We start from the raw sequence: 16,920 nt of genomic DNA, 5'->3' as shown, positions 1-16,920 counted from the left end.
TTGCGGGCCAACTGTTGGCTGCCGGGAGCCGCTGAGCCAGCCGCGGCCTTGACCTAAGGCCTTAGCCGAACCTCAACCTGGGGAAGCCCCGGCCCCACCCCCAGCCCCGCCCCTCCGCTCCGCGGCCCAACGGTCGCTCCTCCGCGCCGGCCCCGCCCCTCCCAGGCCGCCCGTGGCGCGTCGGCGCCTGCGCAATCGCGTTCAAGTGCCCCGACCGGGATGGCGGCCGTTTTGGAGTCGCTGCTGCGAGAGGAGGTGTCGGTCGCAGCCGCGGTGAGGTGGATCGCGCGCAGCGCCCAGAGTTCGGAGGTAACAGCGCCGACACGCCCCCAGGCCTGGCCCGAGTCTACTTTCCGCGTGAGATACCACCCCTCCGGTCCCTTTTCTCTTGGGTGCCTGGCTGTCAGCCCGGGCCGAATGCGCTCCAACTAGGGGCCGCTGCCGGGCCGCCCGCCTCAGCGCGCCCTGCGGTCCGGGCTGCTCGTGGCGCCGGGCTGGCAGCTGACCCTCTCGCCCCTCGCCCGCTTCTCCCTCAGGATGACCCCGGGGAGGCGGCCGCGCTGAGCTCCCTCCGGCCACTGCGGAAGGAATTCGTGCCATTCCTGCTGAACTTCCTGAGGGAGCAGAGCAGCCGCGTCCTCCCGCAGGGCCCCCCAACCCCCGCCAAGGCCCCGGGCTCCTCGGCAGCTCTGCCTGGGAGGCCCGGGGGCCCGCCGCGGGGCGGCCGCGGGGCGCGCAGCCAGCTCTTCCCTCCGACGGAGCCTTCCAGCACCGCCGCCGCCGAGGCCCCTTCGGCCCGCCGCGGGGGCAGGAGGCGGGGCCCGGGGCCGGGTCGCGAGCGGGGAGGCCGCGGCCCCGGGGGCCTGGAGGAGGGGGTCAGCGGAGAGAGTTCGCCTTGGGCCGCAGGCCGGAGGCCCAGGGGATCTGGCAGCCCCGGCAGCCCCAGCCTCGCGCGCTCTGATCCGCCAAACCTCAGCAACCTGGAGGAGTTCCCTCCCGTAGGCTCGGTTCCCCCCGGCCCTGCAGGGTGAGAATCAGGCCCCATCCACGATTGGGGTGGCACGAAGTCTGTGTTAGGGGAATCAGTAAATCAGGGCTGGGCTCTCCGCAGTTGAGCGTGGGAATGCCCGGAGGGTTGGGGGTGAGTTAACCACAGTGGTGAGGGGCCTTTTGCGAAGCCCCCCCCCCACCCCCCCTATGTTGTGGTGGAGGGGGAGGTGTTTGAAGATAACGAATTTGAGAAAAACCTGTGGCTACTCAGCAGGACGAAGCCTTCGCGCAGGATCAATCCAACTCCGGTGAGCGAAGAGCGGTCACTGTCCAAGCCCAAGACCTGCTTCACCTCACCCCCAATCAACTGTGTCCCCAGTTCCCAACCCTCAGTCCCGGACACTAGCCCTTGGGGCCATGGCCTTCCCCCAGGGTGCAGAAGTCTGCAAGAGGAACGGGAGATGCTCAGGAAGGAGCGGTATGATCTTGCCACTCCCTGGGTTGTCAGCTTCCTCCCAGTGGGGGATCTGCAGGCCTTTTCCCTTGAGATTGGTTTGCCCCTGGGAGCAGCCCTGGGTCTGTTTCCTGGGCTGTGGATGTCTGCTCTGGAGAAACCTGAGTATGGCTGTGGAGGGGAAGCCAGGGGAACCTCTCATGACATCTCTCTGTCCCCTTAGCTCTAAGCAGCTGCAGCAGTCACCTACTCCCGCCTGTCCCACCTCAGAATCGGGGTCTCCCCTCCCCAGCCGGACAGGTAACCTCACAGCTGAGCCCGCTGACCCTGCCAGAGTGTCTTCCCGCCAGCGCCTAGAGCTGATAGCCCTCATCTACTCTTCATGCATCGCAGGTAGTTGAGAGCAAAGGGCGCTTGAGTGGAGATGCCTGCGGAATTTTGGTGTAGGAGAAATGATAAGGCAAGCAGAACTGAGCCTTGGTTCCAAATGATGCCTGACACCCTGGGGCTTCCTTTTATATCCAGAGAACCTGGTACCAAACCTCTTCTTGGAGCTTTTCTTCGTCCTTCAACTCCTTACTGCTCGGAGGATGGTGGCCACGAAGGAGAGTGACCTTGAACCAATTCCGGGAGCACTAGGTCAGTGAGTGAGCCTCTTTTTGGGAAATGAGGTCTGGAGATGGAACAGTTCTTAACTGACAGCTTGGTACTATCCTTCTAGATTCCCTGGAAAGCCCTCTGTTCCAGAGTGTCCATGATTGTGTCTTCTTTGCAGTACAGGTTTTGGAGCATCAGTTTCAGTGAGTTTCCCCAGCTTTGGCATTTGAGCCTTATTCCCAATGTTCGCTTGGGTCTCTGGCCACTTGAGGTAAAATGCTTGTGCTTAACACAGGTGCAATAACCTTGGGCCTTTTCCTACATGGAGCCTGTAGTTATTGGTCAAAGCTATGAATTTAACTCCTATAACAATCAAATTGCTCTCTGTGGTCTTGGCATCTGATCTTTGGGTTTATGTCTAATGTTTCCCTGCTCCATAAGGTTTCGTTTCTTCCCCCTTGCCTCCATCATCTTAAATTCTTGGCCCATGACTTTGCCTTACATGCCTGCTCCATGTTCCAGATAATGTTCTCTGTGGGGTGCAGATGTCAGCTTCCTGTTTGCAGTCCATGTCCCGTTCCCAGTCATATGTGCTTTTGTCCCTGCAGGGTTCTTTCCTACTTGGACAAAGGGACCTTAAAACTGTTGGCTGAGAATGAGCGGCTGCTGTGCTTTTCACCAGCTCTGCAAGGCCGCCTCCGAGCTGCCTATGAGGGCAGTGTTGCCAAGGTAGGGACCCCTCCTGGCCTCCACCTGACCCTTCCCAGCCTCATAATTTAGGCAGCCCAGCACACACCGGGCTAACTCCGGGCAGGAATACAGAGATGAGGTTTTCTGAGCATGATCTGTGAGGGTTTCAGTCCCTAATGTCCCTGCCATATTTTAGGTCTCTCTGGAGATGCCACCGTCTGCTCAAGCTGTCTCCTTTCAGCCGGAAACTGACAATCGTGCCAACTTCTCCAGTGACCGAGCCTTTCATACTTTTAAAAAACAAAGGTGACAAGAAAAGGGAACTTTCAGGAGGGAGTGGGGCAGCATTTCTCTGGGATAGGCAGCCTATGTTGTTTTCCTAGAAACTAGGAGTTTGGCACTAATAGGTGGTAGTTTAGCACCACTGCACCCTTTCTGCAAGTATCATAATGGCTACACACCTTCATTCCATTTTCCTGCCCATGGACTTGAACCTCTGACCTCAGCAGCCTTCTCACAGGTATATGACATTAGTCACAGGGTCCTCAAACAAGAGAGAACCAGATCAGCTTTTCCTGTGTACAGAACTATGTGAAGCATGTTGTGTGCTGCTGCTGGGTCTTCAATGTTGTCGGCATGTAGAGAACTTTGGAGAGGATAAGGAATGGGGCTGTGGATAGTCCTGTCCTCGATGGTTCGGAGCTAGAGAAAGCACTCTTGGGAGTGAGATCAGCTATGCCTCAATTGAGCAGGCGTTCTTGTGTCTGTCAGGGATGTGTTTTTTGAGGTGCTTCGAGAGTGGGAAGATCGGCATGAGGAGCCTGGCTGGGATTTTGAGAAGGGCTTGGGCAGCAGGATCAGGTAGGTGCTCCCACGCTGGTCACCTTAGTGGTGCTCTGGTAGTTGATTGGAGGAGGGCTCTTCCTCCACTTATAGCCCATAGCTCCTACCTTCTGTGTCCTCCTTAATCTCTAGTTATTGGCAACTCTGCCTCTACTCAGAGGGATTTGTAGCCAGCTCCTTGCACTCAGAATGACTCAGACTTGTTATATGAGTGTGAATGCTTGGATGAATACCAAGCCCGTTTTCCAGGTTGCTTGAGTTTTGGCCCAAGTCACTGGTTAGACCCTTTCCAACATTTTCTTCATTGTCTAGTTCAGCAGCTCCAATAACTTTGCATAGCTAGATGCAGAAAGAATATCCTGTCCAGTGATCTACCTTCCACATGAGTCATGACACTCACTAGAGCCCAGTATAGACTGAAGATTAGGGATGGTATTATCTCTTGGTGGGTTCAGTGTGTCTGTAGCCTTGAGGGATCTTGGTGCTAAGGAGAGTGTCCCTTACCTATTCCCACATCTTTGCACTGGCCAACTCTGGCTGAGGTCTGCTCACGCCCCTGGGTAAGGACTGAAAGGCCCAAGGATTGGCTCGTTCTCTCAGATTTCTGCCCCCTTCCTCCTTCCGTCACATTCTGTTCCTGCCTCTTATGCCTCAGAGCCATGATGGGTCAGCTCTCTGCAGCCTGCAGCCACAGCCATTTCGTTCGGCTTTTCCAGAAACAACTTCTCCAGGTAAGAGCCCCAGCAGAAGAGATGAATCTACAGGAGGCAGTAGGTATTAAAGGCAGCCAGGTAATGGTGGGATGGAGCAGACAGACATGCAGGTCCTGGGCTGGAGTTTGAACAGGAGTTCTCCTTGGGGGGTGGCTGAGATGCAGGTAGCCAGAGGGGAGCCAGAGCCCTCCATCACGTGCCCTGCACCCACGGCCTCCCTAGCCTCCTCACACACCCAGCATACCCTGCCAGCCTTAGGCCCTCACTACTCCCTTGTCCTTGGTCTGTGCCATAGTAGAGCGAGCCCTGTCGTAGGACTCAGGCCCGATTTTAAATCCTGGCCCTAGTGACCGAGGCAAACATCTAACCTTGTGAGGTTAGTCTCTTTACCTATAAAATAGCGTGATCCCAACCTTGAAAAACAAACCTGTGGCACCTGATACAAGGCTGGCATTCCAGAAATGTTCATTACTTCCACCCTATTTTGTTCAGTCCTTCTTTCCAGAAAAACTTAACTGTTTTTTTTTTCTCCTCTTCCTGCCGCGCAGATGTGTCAGAGTCCCAGTGGCACCGGAGGCACGGTCTTGGGTGAAGCTCCGGATGTGTTAAGTATGCTTGGAGCTGACAAACTGGGGCGGCTGCGGCGCCTACAGGAGAGGCTTGTGGCCCCTCAGAGCAGCGGGGGGCCCTGTCCGCCCCCCACCTTCCCGGGCTGTCAAGGATTCTTCAGGGACTTCATCCTGAGCGCCAGCAGGTAAGGGTCCCCTGCAAAGTGCAGGGAATAGGGCTGAGGCCAGGAGGGGTTTGTCTTTCCAGAAGGGCAACGGTTCTCTCTCTTTTGCCTGGAATGTAACAGAGTGGGACCGGTGATGGCCAGGCTCCTCTAGCTCACAGTTCCTGCCTCCATTTCCTTTCCTGTTCTTTGACCCACACTGGTAACCTCAGCCTCCTTCCCTCTCTGCCCCACTGTGCCTTGCTTTCTGCATGAACTTTCTCTCTATTCCGATTCTGTCTATGCCTCTGCCAGTGTCTTTTTTTTTTTTTTTTTTCTTCACTTCCTAGCTTCCAGTTTAATCAGCATCTCATGGACAGTCTGAGTTTAAAGATCCGGGAGCTCAACAGCCTTGCCCTGCCACAGCCTGAGCCCAGTGACGAAGATGGGGAGTCAGATGTGGACTGGCAGGTTAGAAAGCAGAATGAGGGAGAGAACAGGGTTCTGACCTAGGAGGGAAGGGCTCTTTTCAAGAACTGGGTAACAGATTCAGAATTGCTCTTGAAGCCCTATGCTTAGGGCATCTTGCTTCCCTGATCCCTACAGGGTGAACGGAGGCAGTTTGCCATGGTGCTGCTCAGCCTGAGGCTTCTGGCTAAATTCCTGGGCTTTGTGGCTTTCCTGCCATACCGGGGGCCTGAGCCACCCCCCACCCGTGAGCTCCAGGACTCCATTCTGGCCCTGAGGAGCCAGGTGAATGGGGGCTCTGGTAAGGAGGGCCGGGAGGGGCCGCCAAGCCCTGGAGATGGAGGGCGTCCCCCACCTCCAGCCCCCCGCCCCCTGACCCAACCCTGCCCCGCCAGGTTCCCCCGGCCCTGGATGTGCGGGCGCTGTTGCAGCAGGGGCTGCGGGCCCGCCGAGCCGTGCTCACAGTGCCCTGGCTGGTGGAGTTCCTCTCCCTCGCTGACCACATTGTGCCACTGCTGGACTATTACCGCAGCATCTTCACTCTCCTGCTCCACCTACATCGGTGAGTCCAGAAAGGGTGAGGCTTAAGCCAAGGGCATGGGAGAACACTGCTGAAGCTGCTGTCAGTGAAGAGGGTTGAGCGGCCCTGTGCTTCCTGTGCGGTACCATAGCCATAACCTACCCTCAGGGGAGAGGCAGAAAGTGGGCACTTTTTTGCACTTTTATTAGCTGTTTTTTATTCCTCCTGTGGCTGAGCTCAGAGGGAGTACAGATCTGGTGAGGGGCGGTGGGGAGATCTGTATGGGGTCACCTGTATGACAGCCATCCCCTTTTGGTCTGCTTTTGAGAATTACCTTCCCAGTGATAGCTTTTTTTTATTCTGTTGTTTCTTTCCTTATACAAATGTACTGTTTAGGAGCTTGGTCTTGTCAAAGGAAAGCGAGGGGGAGATGTGTTTCCTTAACAAGTTGCTGCTGCTTGCTGTTCTGGGCTGGCTTTTCCAGGTTGGTCAAGTGGAGGAAGATCCAGATTGGGGAAGGGAGGCATCCACTGTGGGTGGAGTCAGGGAGTAGGAGAATGTCTGAGTCTGAACAAGGTCACGGCCAGAAGATGAAGGTTTAGAGGGGGTATGGGAATTACCATGGTTTCAGAGCAAGGTTGCTTTGTATCTGGTGGCCAAACCCTGGAACCACAAGGTCTGTGTGTTGAATCTCTGAAGCGCTGACTGGAGTTTGCACTGCTTTGATCTTTTGTCAGATTCCCACAGTCCCTGAGGATCTGTTCTTTCTGGAAGAGGGTCAGTTGGATACTTTTGAGGTGGATACAGTAACTTCAGAGCATGGGTTGGTAAGTGTTGGGGTCTGGCCAAAGCTGTGGGAGTGGCAGGAATAAAGGAGGCAGGCAGTCTGGGAGATCCTAGAGACTGAACTCTTCTGTAACTCTTCCCCAACTGTCCCATTTCTGGCACACTGGGGAGGAAGAGAAGCCTGCCTGCCTGCCTGCCTGCCTAACTTTGGCCTGTTCTCTCCCCCAGGATGGCATGCCTGTGGTGGACCAGCACCTACTCTACACCTGCTGCCCCTATATTGGTGAGGCACCCAGGGTCCTCAGTCCCTGGCCTGTCCCTTCATGAGCACCTAAAAGACATCCCGTGGGCCTAACACCCTAGTATGTTGTTCTCTTCTTAGGCGTTCCCCAGGTGCCTCAGCCTCTTTACTCCACAAATACTTAAAGTCCCAAGATGCCTGGGAGGGTAGGGGTGGTTCTGGAACTAAGCAGTTGGGCTTCCCTGTCGCAGGAGAGCTCCGAAAACTGCTCGCTTCGTGGGTGTCCGGCAGCAGTGGGCGGAGTGGAGGCTTTGTGAGGAAGATCACTCCCACCACCACCACGGGTCTTGGAGCCCAGCCTCCCCGGACCACCCAGGGGCTGCAGGTAAGGGCAGGGCAGAGGCAGGGGACATCCAGGGGAGAAGAGAGAGGAAACTCTTCATGCGCCGTTGCCTCCTCCCCATAGGCACAGCTGGCCCAAGCCTTTTTCCACAACCAGCCGCCTTCCCTGCGCAGGACTGTAGAATTTGTGGCTGAAAGAATCGGCTCTAACTGTGTCAAACACATCAAGTAAGGGTTGAGGGGGTTGGGAAGGCAGATGTGGAAGGTGCCGGGCTCATTCCCTTACCATTTACCCCCTCAACTCTTAACATTGTATTGCCAATCTGAGGAAAGTTAGCTTGAGGGGAAGGATGTGGTGGGGAGGCTAAAACTGCTAACATTATTTGAGGTTAGTTCTGACCAGATTTCCTTGCATTTGCAGCCCCTTTCTGATTCAGTTCCCTCAACCACCTTCAAGCTTTTCTGTTCCTGCTGCAGGGCCACACTGGTGGCAGATCTGGTACGCCAAGCTGAGTCGCTTCTTCAGGAGCAGCTGGTGACGCAGGGACAGGAAGGGGGTGATCCAGCCCAGCTGTTGGAGATCTTGTGTTCCCAGCTGTGCCCCCACGGGGCCCAGGCACTGACCCGGGGGCGGGAGTAAGAGACGCCAGACCCTCATCCCCACTCTCCGCTTTTATTTTCCTGACTTTTTCTTTTTCACAAACTCATCTCTTTTTATTCCACGTCCTCTCTGAAACCCCCTTTTTCTTTCACTTCCTATGTAGGTACATATCTTAGGCTTTAGGACCCAAAGTCCAAAGTTGAGTTGGAAGAATGGGGGGTTGGGTGTCCCATTCCTCCCGGCGTCAGGGATCAGGGGTGGGCCCAGGGCTGACAGTGCTTCTCTTACTCCCCTGCCCACCTCTCCCCAAGGCAGAGCCCTCCTGGCTCAGCTGATTGGTGCACTTGGCCTTTCTTTCTGTGAGCCAGGCCAAAACCTCTAGCCATCACGGACTCTGTCTCCTTTCAGGTTCTGTCAGAAGAAGAGCCCTGGGGCAGTACGGGCACTGCTTCCCGAGGAGACCCCGGCAGCTGTAAGTAGGGAGGAGGCCTGGAGCCCGCGGGCTGCTGTTTGGTGGTGGGAGAGTTGTGCTGCGGGTCACATGTGCATGAAGGTGGTGGATGGGTCCGAGGGTTGGTCCCGGCCTTGGGGACACCTGAGCTGTTGTTCATTCTCATTCCTGAGCCTCCCCTGGCCCCTGACGCTGCAGTTCTTCTGGGTCACAGGTTCTAAGCAGCGCAGAGAACATTGCTGTGGGGCTTGCAACAGAGAAGGCCTGTGCCTGGTTGTCAGCCAACATCACAGGTAAGGTCCAGGACAGGGGAGTGGCTGACCAAGTTCTTCGAAAATGGACTGGCAGAAAGTGGGAGGCCTCTGGGGGAGAAGGAACATAAACCAGTTGGAAACAGTGATGGGCATGGGTTGGTGTGGTGACCCCTCTTCTGTTCTCCCTTTGACCTGCAGCACTGATCAGGAGGGAGGTGAAGGCGGCAGTGAGTCGCACACTTCGAGCCCAGGGTCCTGAACCAGCTGCCCGGGGGGAGCGGAGGGGCTGCTCCCGAGCCTGTGAGCACCACGCTCCCCTCCCCTCCCACCTCATCTCCGAGATCAAAGTACACAGCTCCCCTCCTCCCTGCGCCCCTCTCCTCTCCCTTCTCCCCGCTCTTTTCCTGGTCTCCCTCCTTCCTCACGTCAGCTGCAGTGTTTTGTGTAGCCGCTTTCTGTGTTGTGCAGCTAGTTCGGTGTCCTTCGTTACTGAACGGGATTAGGTAGGGCACAGCTGAACTGAACGGTTTTCCTAATTGCTTTTCACTAACTTCCGGTACCTGAATCACCCAAAAGGGGAAAAGAACAGATATGAAAGTTTCCGATGGGCTGCATACTGCTTGCATGGGAGGTGATGGGGGTCTGGGGGGAGCGGACGTCTGCTGTAGTAGGAAAGCCTCGAAGGGGGCAATCACCTGTGTTGGCACAAGATTTCAGAAATGTTCTTATATGTGGGATGTGATGCTTATTTAGTTGTAGGCAGTAAGAATAAACTACCATTGCTCTTGATTGTAAAAATTTAGATACCGTCTAGAGTAGGGCTCAGCAAACAGCCCATGGACCAAATCCAGCCAGCCTGCTGCTGATTTCTATAAATCAAGTTTTATTGGAACACAGCCACACTTGTTCACTGATGAATTGTCTAGGGCTGTTTTTGTGCTACAGCAGCAGAGATGTTAAGGCCTGCAAACCCTCAACTATTTACTGTTTGGTGGAGCCAAAGATTAGGACTAGGGACTAAGAAGGAATGACAAAAATGGAGAGTATATAGTGGGGAGAAGAAAAGGCTAAGTGGTTTTCTGTACTGAAGCCGGACTCTCCCAAGAAGATGAACAGAAGCATGGGGGATAGAAAATATAACATGTAGCCAGACGGTTCTCCTAAATGCTTTCAGGATAAGGCTCTCTGGGAAGTGGCTGGGTGTGGCTTTGTCCCAAGACGAGTGACATCTCTTGAGCTCTCAAGGCAGCATGTTGTCCCTCAGCTGACCTGCTCCATCTGTTCCCTCTGTTGCTGTCCACTTGGTTGGCTTCTTCTCCCAGCTGTGCGGTCCTGCCCAAGTCCCAGGTCTAAGGCACCTTGGCCCGGCCGCTTCATCCGGGGACTCGGTCTTCCTTTTCCTTCTGCCTCTTTCCACTGGCTTCTCGGTGGCCTCCTCAGTCCCAGCCAGGTATGAAGTCTCGCTCTGCTTCCACCCCCGCTCTCTCCAGGATGTGCTCGCTCTGGCTGTGGGGCCCCGGGACCCTGAGGAGGGAGTCTCTCCAGAGCATCTGGAGCAGCTCCTGGGCCAGCTGGGCCAGACACTGCGGTGCCGCCAGGTGAGACCTAACACGACGCTGTACTTGTGTCCTTGTCCAGTGCTAGTCACCAGAGCTGCATCAGCTCAAGGCTGCTGCTGTAAGGATAGCGCTAACGTCCAGCCTCTTCTCCACAGTTCCTGTGCCCGCCTGCAGAGCAGCATCTGGCAAAGTGCTCGGTGGAGTTAGCATCCCTCCTTGGTATGGCTCTCTGTCATTACATCACCCTTCTGTCACATCCCCCAGATCTCAGGTTTTGGTACAAGCTAGATTAGGAACATGGAGCTTTGTTCTCTTCTACCTCCCAGGGGCCAGCTAGGTGACCCTACCTCCATTTCTCAAAGCTTGACTTTTTTCTTTGCCCAAAGTTGCAGACCAGATCCCTGTCCTCGGGCCCCCAGTGCAGCACCGGCTGGAGAGAGGACAGGCTCACAGGCTCCTGCACATGCTGCTTTCCCTGTGGAAGGATGACTTTCAGGTGCCGGTTCCACTGCAGCTGCTGCTGAGCCCAAGAAACCTGGGGCTTCTGGCAGACACTCGGCCAAGGGAGGTGAGCTAGAGCGGTGGAGGTGGGCAAGTGGGCTCTTTAGCCCCCTGCACTCCTGTTCTGACACCCCCCTACCCTCACCCCAGTTGCTGTGTGTGTGTTTCCTTTACTCCACCTTTTCTGGCGCTGTGTTCGTTTCCTCTAATACGCTCACATGGGCTGCAGATCTCCTCCTCCTCCTCAGCAGCTCTGTCCTTTGGATCAGTCAGGGTCGCTGTGTCAACCTACCCCACTGACGCTCTCCATGTGTGTTGCAGTGGGACCTGCTGCTGTTCTTGCTCCGGGAGCTGGTAGAGAAAGGGCTGATGGGACGGACAGAGATAGAGGCCTGCCTGGGCAGCCTCCATGATGCCCAGTGGCCAAAGGTAAGGAGTCCTCATCTCCTCATCCATCTGTCCCTCTTCTCCTGAAATGGGGCCAGCGGTGGGGCCCAGGAATTCTTAGGATCTTCCCAAAGCTCAGTGGACTTTATCAGGTATCTTCAGGACCACCCTGAAATGGTGTGGCTGTTCTCGAGTGCCTTTTTCACATTTGAGTAGCTACTGTATGAAAGAGGGTGCCAGCGGAGGAAGGAAGATGGAGGGCAGGTAGTTGGAAAGCAGCGTGGCAAGGTGAGTATGGGTTTTTTAAATTAGAATAACCTAGATTTGAATCTCAGCTGGTACTGAATGTTATCGTAATCTAGGGCAGAATAGTGTATACCTCCTAGGGTTTGTCAGGATGAAATCTGTTGGTGGTAAGTACTCACTAGATGATTCTGCGCCTCCTGTCAGATTCCCCTCTCCCTGCTGGAACTGGAGCATCCCCAGAGGACTAATGGGAAAAGGTGTCATGTCCATTTCAGTGTAGAAGGCCGTTGGGAAAAAATAAGGTTGTCTACTCGTTGGTTAGCAAGGGCTAGATATTGGGGATTGAGTTTTATAGAAAGGATGTACCATCCAGAATTATGTGTCAGCCTTCTCTGTCCTCTTTCTGCTTATTCCAGGACTTCTCTGAAGAATTAGCAACACTGTTCAACCCATTTCTAGCTGAGCCTCACATGCCAGAACCCCAGCTAAGAGCTTGTGAGCTGGTGCAAACAAACCGGGGGACTGTGCTGGCCCAGAGCTAGGGCTGGGGAGTGGCCCTGCCTCAGGTGTCTGACCAGAACCCTGGAGCCCGGCCGGACTGTGCCTCAGGAAGAGGCCCCGTGCCCCCCTCGGAGTGCTCACCGCTGACCCTTGCTGACGCGGGAGCAGCTAAGTCTGTAAGTCAGGCTTCCTGCTCACATGCGAAGGAAGCGTGTGGCTGCCGGCATCCCACTGACGCTGACTGCAGGCTCACTGCCCGCGTCCTAGAGGAAGGAGGAGGGTTCACCAGATTCAGGATTGTGATGGGAAAGCCTAGAGACAGACTCCAGTCCTGGAGCAGAAGAGTTGGCATTTATTATTTGGATTATTAAATGACGTGTGTGGGCTTGACGACACAGGACTCGAGCCCTATTTGCTGCTACCCCAGCATCCCTTAAAACTCTTTGGTTTGGAAATCATGACAGAGGCAAGTGGCTTCTGCTTAACTCGTGAGTAAAGTTAAAACATGAATCTTGGGGAGTGGACGTTTTCTTACCACCAGGAGCTAGGCTGCCTGCCATCTCCTTAAAAATGCACAGTACGTGAGGTGGGGCTGACCTGCCAGAAGCCCAGCTTTTACCCTGCACCTTCTCTGCCTTCAGCCCTGTGCAGGTACTAACTCTCAACCGTAACTCCATACAGGGGCTACACACAGGGCAGAACATTAGAGCTTTTTAAAATAAACCGTTTTCTTTATCAAGGGCTTCATGTCTAGTTATTTTCACCTGGCTCTTCCCTTGAGAAGGCTGTAGTCTCAGGTGGGCTTGAAGGTGGGCACTGACAGGGCAGAGCAACCCTTGTGCTGGTTTGTTAGGGCTGGGGGTGTTGCATTTGGCTCAGAACAAAAGCGTTCTGTGTGTCTCTAAGTTTGGACTAAAAAGCGCTACCTTGATAACGTGCATGAAGTTCACTCCTATAAAATTCATTGCTTTTCTACATTGGCAGTGCACACAGATTCGGGCTGTGTTGGAGGAAGGAGAGGGTACTCAGGGAACCCTCCTGAAGTGTCTCGCAAAATTCTATCTGTGCGTCCGTGTGTAGTTCCTGGGGGAAAAGCACATAGCTGTCAAAGAGGCCGACCCAAGGCCGAAGGGGCCTGCTGTGTCTGTCACCTGAGGAAAGCTGGTGGGAAGTCCTGACAGCCCTCAGCACAGAAAGGTCCCTCAGCACCTAAAAAGCCACTTCCATCCCTCAGCTCCTCCCAGCTGCTCCTTTTACAAGTTTCTGCAGCTGAACCTTTTGTTCCATAATCTTTTTATCTTCAAAGGCCTTTATTTTGTCCTTTAAATCCATTTCACACTAATCTATAGGATTTGTCCTATAAATCCATTTATACTAAATTCAGGAAGTTCTGAATGCCTGGGAGCTAAGAAATGTTTTATCTTTCTGCACCCATGTGGCTTAAGGAGAGCACTGCTCTCTGAAGGTGAGCCCCGAGGTAAGAAGCTGCCACTTCAGAGGACCCAGCTCTCTGTAGGTGGGACAGGTAGGCGGAGCTGGGAGGCAAGCCTGAAGCCCCAGGGATGCTGGGCTAATGCCCACTCAATTCAATATAGCGTGGGCCCAGCTCAGGAAACTTCACAGTGGCCTGTGTGAACCTTAAAGGCCCATTCTCTAGGCAGTAAGATAGAATTACAGTGAAACAGTGAACTCATTAGGTTCCTTTCTACATACCTGCTCTCTACTAATTGTCTCAAACATTGGTTTTCAAAGGGTGGCTGGTCCCCAGACCAGCAGCCTCAGGACTTCCCAGACATAGAACAAATACGTTGGCCCCACTCCAGGACTACCGCATCTCAAACTCTGGGATGCAACAAGTTCTTCAGGGGATTCTGATGAAGTCAGAAAGCCACCTATCCAAGCCAAAATTTGACTTCCTCATGATCATTTGGAGCTGGGTCCCTGGATTATCTTTAGTACAGAATCAGCCTCAGTTAATATTCCTTAGCTTGCTGACTCAGGCCTGGTGTGTGGCTATTGTAGGAAGGGGATTGGGATCGCCTCTGGGGACGCGTATGTTCAGCTTCCCATTGCCAGCTCTGCTTCAGAAGCCCAGAAGTACTCACCTGTTGTTAAAGAGCTTCCTTCCAGGGGATCATGGTCACTGGTGTGTGGCAGTAACTGATCTGGAATCCGCTCATGTTCATATCTGGCTACAGCTGGCTGTAGTTAGGTAACTGACAGGGCTGTTCACACACAAAGTCGTGCTGAGCTCATGGAAAGAAGTCAGTACATGTGTGTGAACTGTATAGCTTGAAACTGGGCCGTGAGCTGTTGCTGCCATCGTAATCCCCAGACTAAATTCTGAGCTCAAGGGACACCACAGTCTTCACTAAATGAAAGGACACCATGGACCTTTAATTTGCAAGTGTTCTTTTTCAGTCAATGGACTTAAGAGATTTATATGAAAAGAGATGGGAGTACATAAATAGGGTGTTAAATATACCAAAAATTTAGCCAGAAAAATACATTTAAAAGCAATTTAAAAAGTCTTCAACCAATCATATATGAGTAACAATCTGAGGTAAAAGAAAAACAATCCTGCAAACACTTTGAGAAACAACAAATCTCTGTGCTATACTGTACAGAAACTGACCTTTTCAATCCCCCATATGGTCATCCTCTTCCGCCAAAGATTGTGGGCACCAGAATGGAAGCTGGGAATCTCTCCCACCCTACCACTTCCACGTAATCGTACTGAATACTCGAAGCTCAAGTTTAGGCAGGCTAAGGTACAAGAAAACCGAGCCCATTCCCCGTCCCCTCCTAGAATAGCACGTCTGACCACAGCAGCACGGACGCTCAGGGGACCACTGAAGGCTGGCAGCAAGGCTCTGAGTGAGGGAAGGAACAGAACTGAATTTCCTCCTAATGAATCACTTACCTCCTCTAAGAGTTCTCATATCTTCTCTCCAGTCTTCAATAAACAACTTTTCAGCTCTTTGAAATTCCTCTTGCCCTGTCAGCAGCCAACATTGGGCTGCCCACCCCCCTCCCTCCTCAAAGGGCTAGGTTCCCCTCCTTGGCCTCAAATCTGTCCAACCTGCTTCTACAGTGGTCTTTCCCATTCTCCTGAGCTCTGGAGTGACTGCTCCAAGACTGAGCATTGCTCAATACTCCTGACTGAGGCAAAGACCCAAATGTCCTCTCCTGTGAAGGAAACGAAGAGGAAAAAGTAAAAATTAATAATAAAGCATTTTGTAAAAATGCAAGGAGAAACGATTCCGAATGGTTTGTGCAGTTGTTTTTTTAAACCGTTTTTCTGGTTTGGCACTTTCCGATACTGCAGTCCGCAGTGGAGCTGAATGCTGGAGACGGATTCTGAACAGTCCCGGTCAATGGCTGCTTGCTTCCCTCCCTGGCTGAGGGCTGGGCCAGAGTACTACCCTCTCCTGGCTCTGCTGGCTACTCCCAGTCCTGGTCTTCAAGCGGCCTGCCACGATGTCCCGGAGAGGAAAGAGAGGTTGAGGAATCCAAAAAGGTGAGTTGAGCTTCACTGATGCTGGCCACCTGGGGCCAGGAACTCAGGTCCCCTGGCTCTGCAGAGGCACCAGCTGTGACCCAAGTACTGACGGGACTTTGCTGGCAACTCGGGTCTGAGTGCTGGTCAGCCTGGTCAGCCACAACCAGGAGCCTCGCCTGTCCTTGCATCCTGTACAGAGAATGACAAGAGCCACCTGGCATCACTGGCACATCCTGCACCCGCGTCTCTGCAGCACCATCTTGACAGTAAGATGCTAACTCCCAAGGAAGGAAGCCAGTCTGGCTATAACCAGTGGCTGCTGTTTGATGAAGGAGCTTAGGAGCTGAGGGGGGAAGCCCGGCGCACCAAGTTCTACCTGAAATAAAGCAGAGAGGGAAGGGTTAAAGGTGTGTACAGACGGGGAGAACACGCCAGGCCACACGTCAGCCCCAGGTAGTCACCCAGGCTGTTGCGATGCAAAAAGCTCCTCTGCGGTCCCGGAGTTTATAGGCCCCTGGGCTCTGCTGTTCAGATCTAGGCATGGGCTTCACCTCCCGGTGACAAAGGTCACGTTGGGGAACTGGGAGTGGAGAATGAACAGAATGGGTCCTGCTCATTCTGCTCTGCTGAGGCTGCTGCTCCTCCCTCACCGTGACTATCTCCCAAGGACTCAGCAACAGAGGGTCTAAAGGCCACCGAACTCTTTGGTAACAGCAACTTCAGTCAGAGGAGACTGACCTACTCTGTCCCCCTCCTCCGTCCTCGATTCCCCACTGACTCCCCGCACTGTGGCCCAGGAAGCCTGAGTCTCCAGCTCTGGGGACACAGGGCCTGGGCACTGAAGGGTGTTGAGCAGCTGAAGAGAAAACTCCCGCGGGGTGGTGGGGTCACACCGAGGCGTTCTGTGCAGCCAGCCACACAGGAAGGATCACCTGGGCCAAGTAGATGACTCTAGTGATGTCCCTTCCTTCCACGGTGAGAGGCTGTAGGATCCAGGCACTGGGCAGGATCTCCCCTCGGACCATGTCTCTGCTGGGTCTCGGCATGGATGTATCATAAACAGACTGAGCCGCCATGACAGACAGGTGCCCCTGGGGACAGGGAGTGAAGTGGATCAAACCAGGACAGGCTCCAGTGCGGCCAGACAGGCTTCATGTCATCCTCATCCCTGCCCACCGCACCCTCCTTTCCCTGCAGGACCTGAGGCCCACAGTGACTGCCTCTCAACAGCACTCCAGCCCAACTTCCTCCCACATCTTTACCACCAGCGAGGCAGGCACCTCTTTAGCTTCCACGCAGACACAACAGAAATCCCGCGGCTGCTTCAGGGCACACAGGGCAGTACTGCACACCAAGTACACTGGGGGGTCAGGAATGGGGAGAGTCAGGAGGTGCATGGACAGACCTAGTCCTAAATCCTTCCCAGCTCAAGAGCGCCCACCAATATCCTGTCGTTCTGCAACCTGACAGGCAGACCTAGCCTGAGCCACCCGGTGGAGGTCGTGTGAGCACCTGGCCTCCCGAGAGGACCACCTCCAACCCTTGCTGCCCCTGGCCCCTGG

The 16,920-nt window shown here is 54.2% G+C and overlaps 2 protein-coding genes across 7 annotated transcripts in view; one reads left to right on the top strand and one right to left on the bottom strand.

The window, feature by feature from the left end:
* The first annotated feature begins 200 nt into the window (after positions 1 to 200).
* CDAN1 (codanin 1) lies at positions 201 to 12,591 on the top strand. 3 transcript variants are annotated; one of them, XM_049613466.1, is made up of 28 exons: positions 201 to 309; positions 537 to 1,027; positions 1,265 to 1,468; positions 1,668 to 1,837; positions 1,970 to 2,083; positions 2,166 to 2,244; positions 2,650 to 2,770; positions 2,928 to 3,037; positions 3,503 to 3,592; positions 4,230 to 4,305; positions 4,836 to 5,041; positions 5,350 to 5,470; positions 5,606 to 5,752; positions 5,863 to 6,029; positions 6,384 to 6,471; positions 6,725 to 6,814; positions 7,002 to 7,056; positions 7,266 to 7,399; positions 7,481 to 7,584; positions 7,834 to 7,992; positions 8,366 to 8,429; positions 8,623 to 8,701; positions 8,861 to 9,009; positions 10,153 to 10,260; positions 10,377 to 10,440; positions 10,608 to 10,789; positions 11,044 to 11,151; positions 11,772 to 12,591. In XM_049613466.1, exons 1-28 carry the CDS (start codon positions 220 to 222, stop codon positions 11,895 to 11,897), a joined length of 3,696 nt encoding a protein of 1,231 aa, XP_049469423.1. In that variant the 5' UTR covers positions 201 to 219; the 3' UTR covers positions 11,898 to 12,591. The 3 variants fall into 3 exon arrangements, with proteins under 3 accessions (XP_049469423.1, XP_049469422.1, XP_049469424.1); XM_049613465.1 differs by having other exon boundaries at positions 1,262 to 1,468; XM_049613467.1 differs by lacking the exons at positions 10,377 to 10,440; positions 10,608 to 10,789; positions 11,044 to 11,151; positions 11,772 to 12,591 and having other exon boundaries at positions 1,262 to 1,468; positions 8,861 to 8,962; positions 10,153 to 10,239.
* A 1,656-nt stretch (positions 12,592 to 14,247) lies between these two features.
* The window catches only part of STARD9 (StAR related lipid transfer domain containing 9), a 120,486-nt gene continuing 117,813 nt past the window's right edge, over positions 14,248 to 16,920 (bottom strand). For all 4 annotated transcript variants that reach the window (XM_049613455.1, XM_049613458.1, XM_049613457.1 and 1 more), the window contains 3 exons: positions 16,639 to 16,718; positions 16,291 to 16,449; positions 14,248 to 15,734 (listed from right to left, as the gene is read on the bottom strand). In XM_049613455.1, coding sequence (XP_049469412.1) covers positions 15,633 to 15,734; positions 16,291 to 16,449; positions 16,639 to 16,718 — 341 coding nt within the window. In that variant the 3' untranslated portion in view covers positions 14,248 to 15,632. The remainder of the gene's footprint in view (positions 15,735 to 16,290; positions 16,450 to 16,638; positions 16,719 to 16,920) is intronic.

Source organism: Panthera uncia, assembly GCF_023721935.1.
Source record: "Panthera uncia isolate 11264 chromosome B3 unlocalized genomic scaffold, Puncia_PCG_1.0 HiC_scaffold_1, whole genome shotgun sequence".
NCBI lineage: Eukaryota > Metazoa > Chordata > Mammalia > Carnivora > Felidae > Panthera > Panthera uncia.
This window is presented reverse-complemented; position numbering and strand designations above follow the sequence as displayed.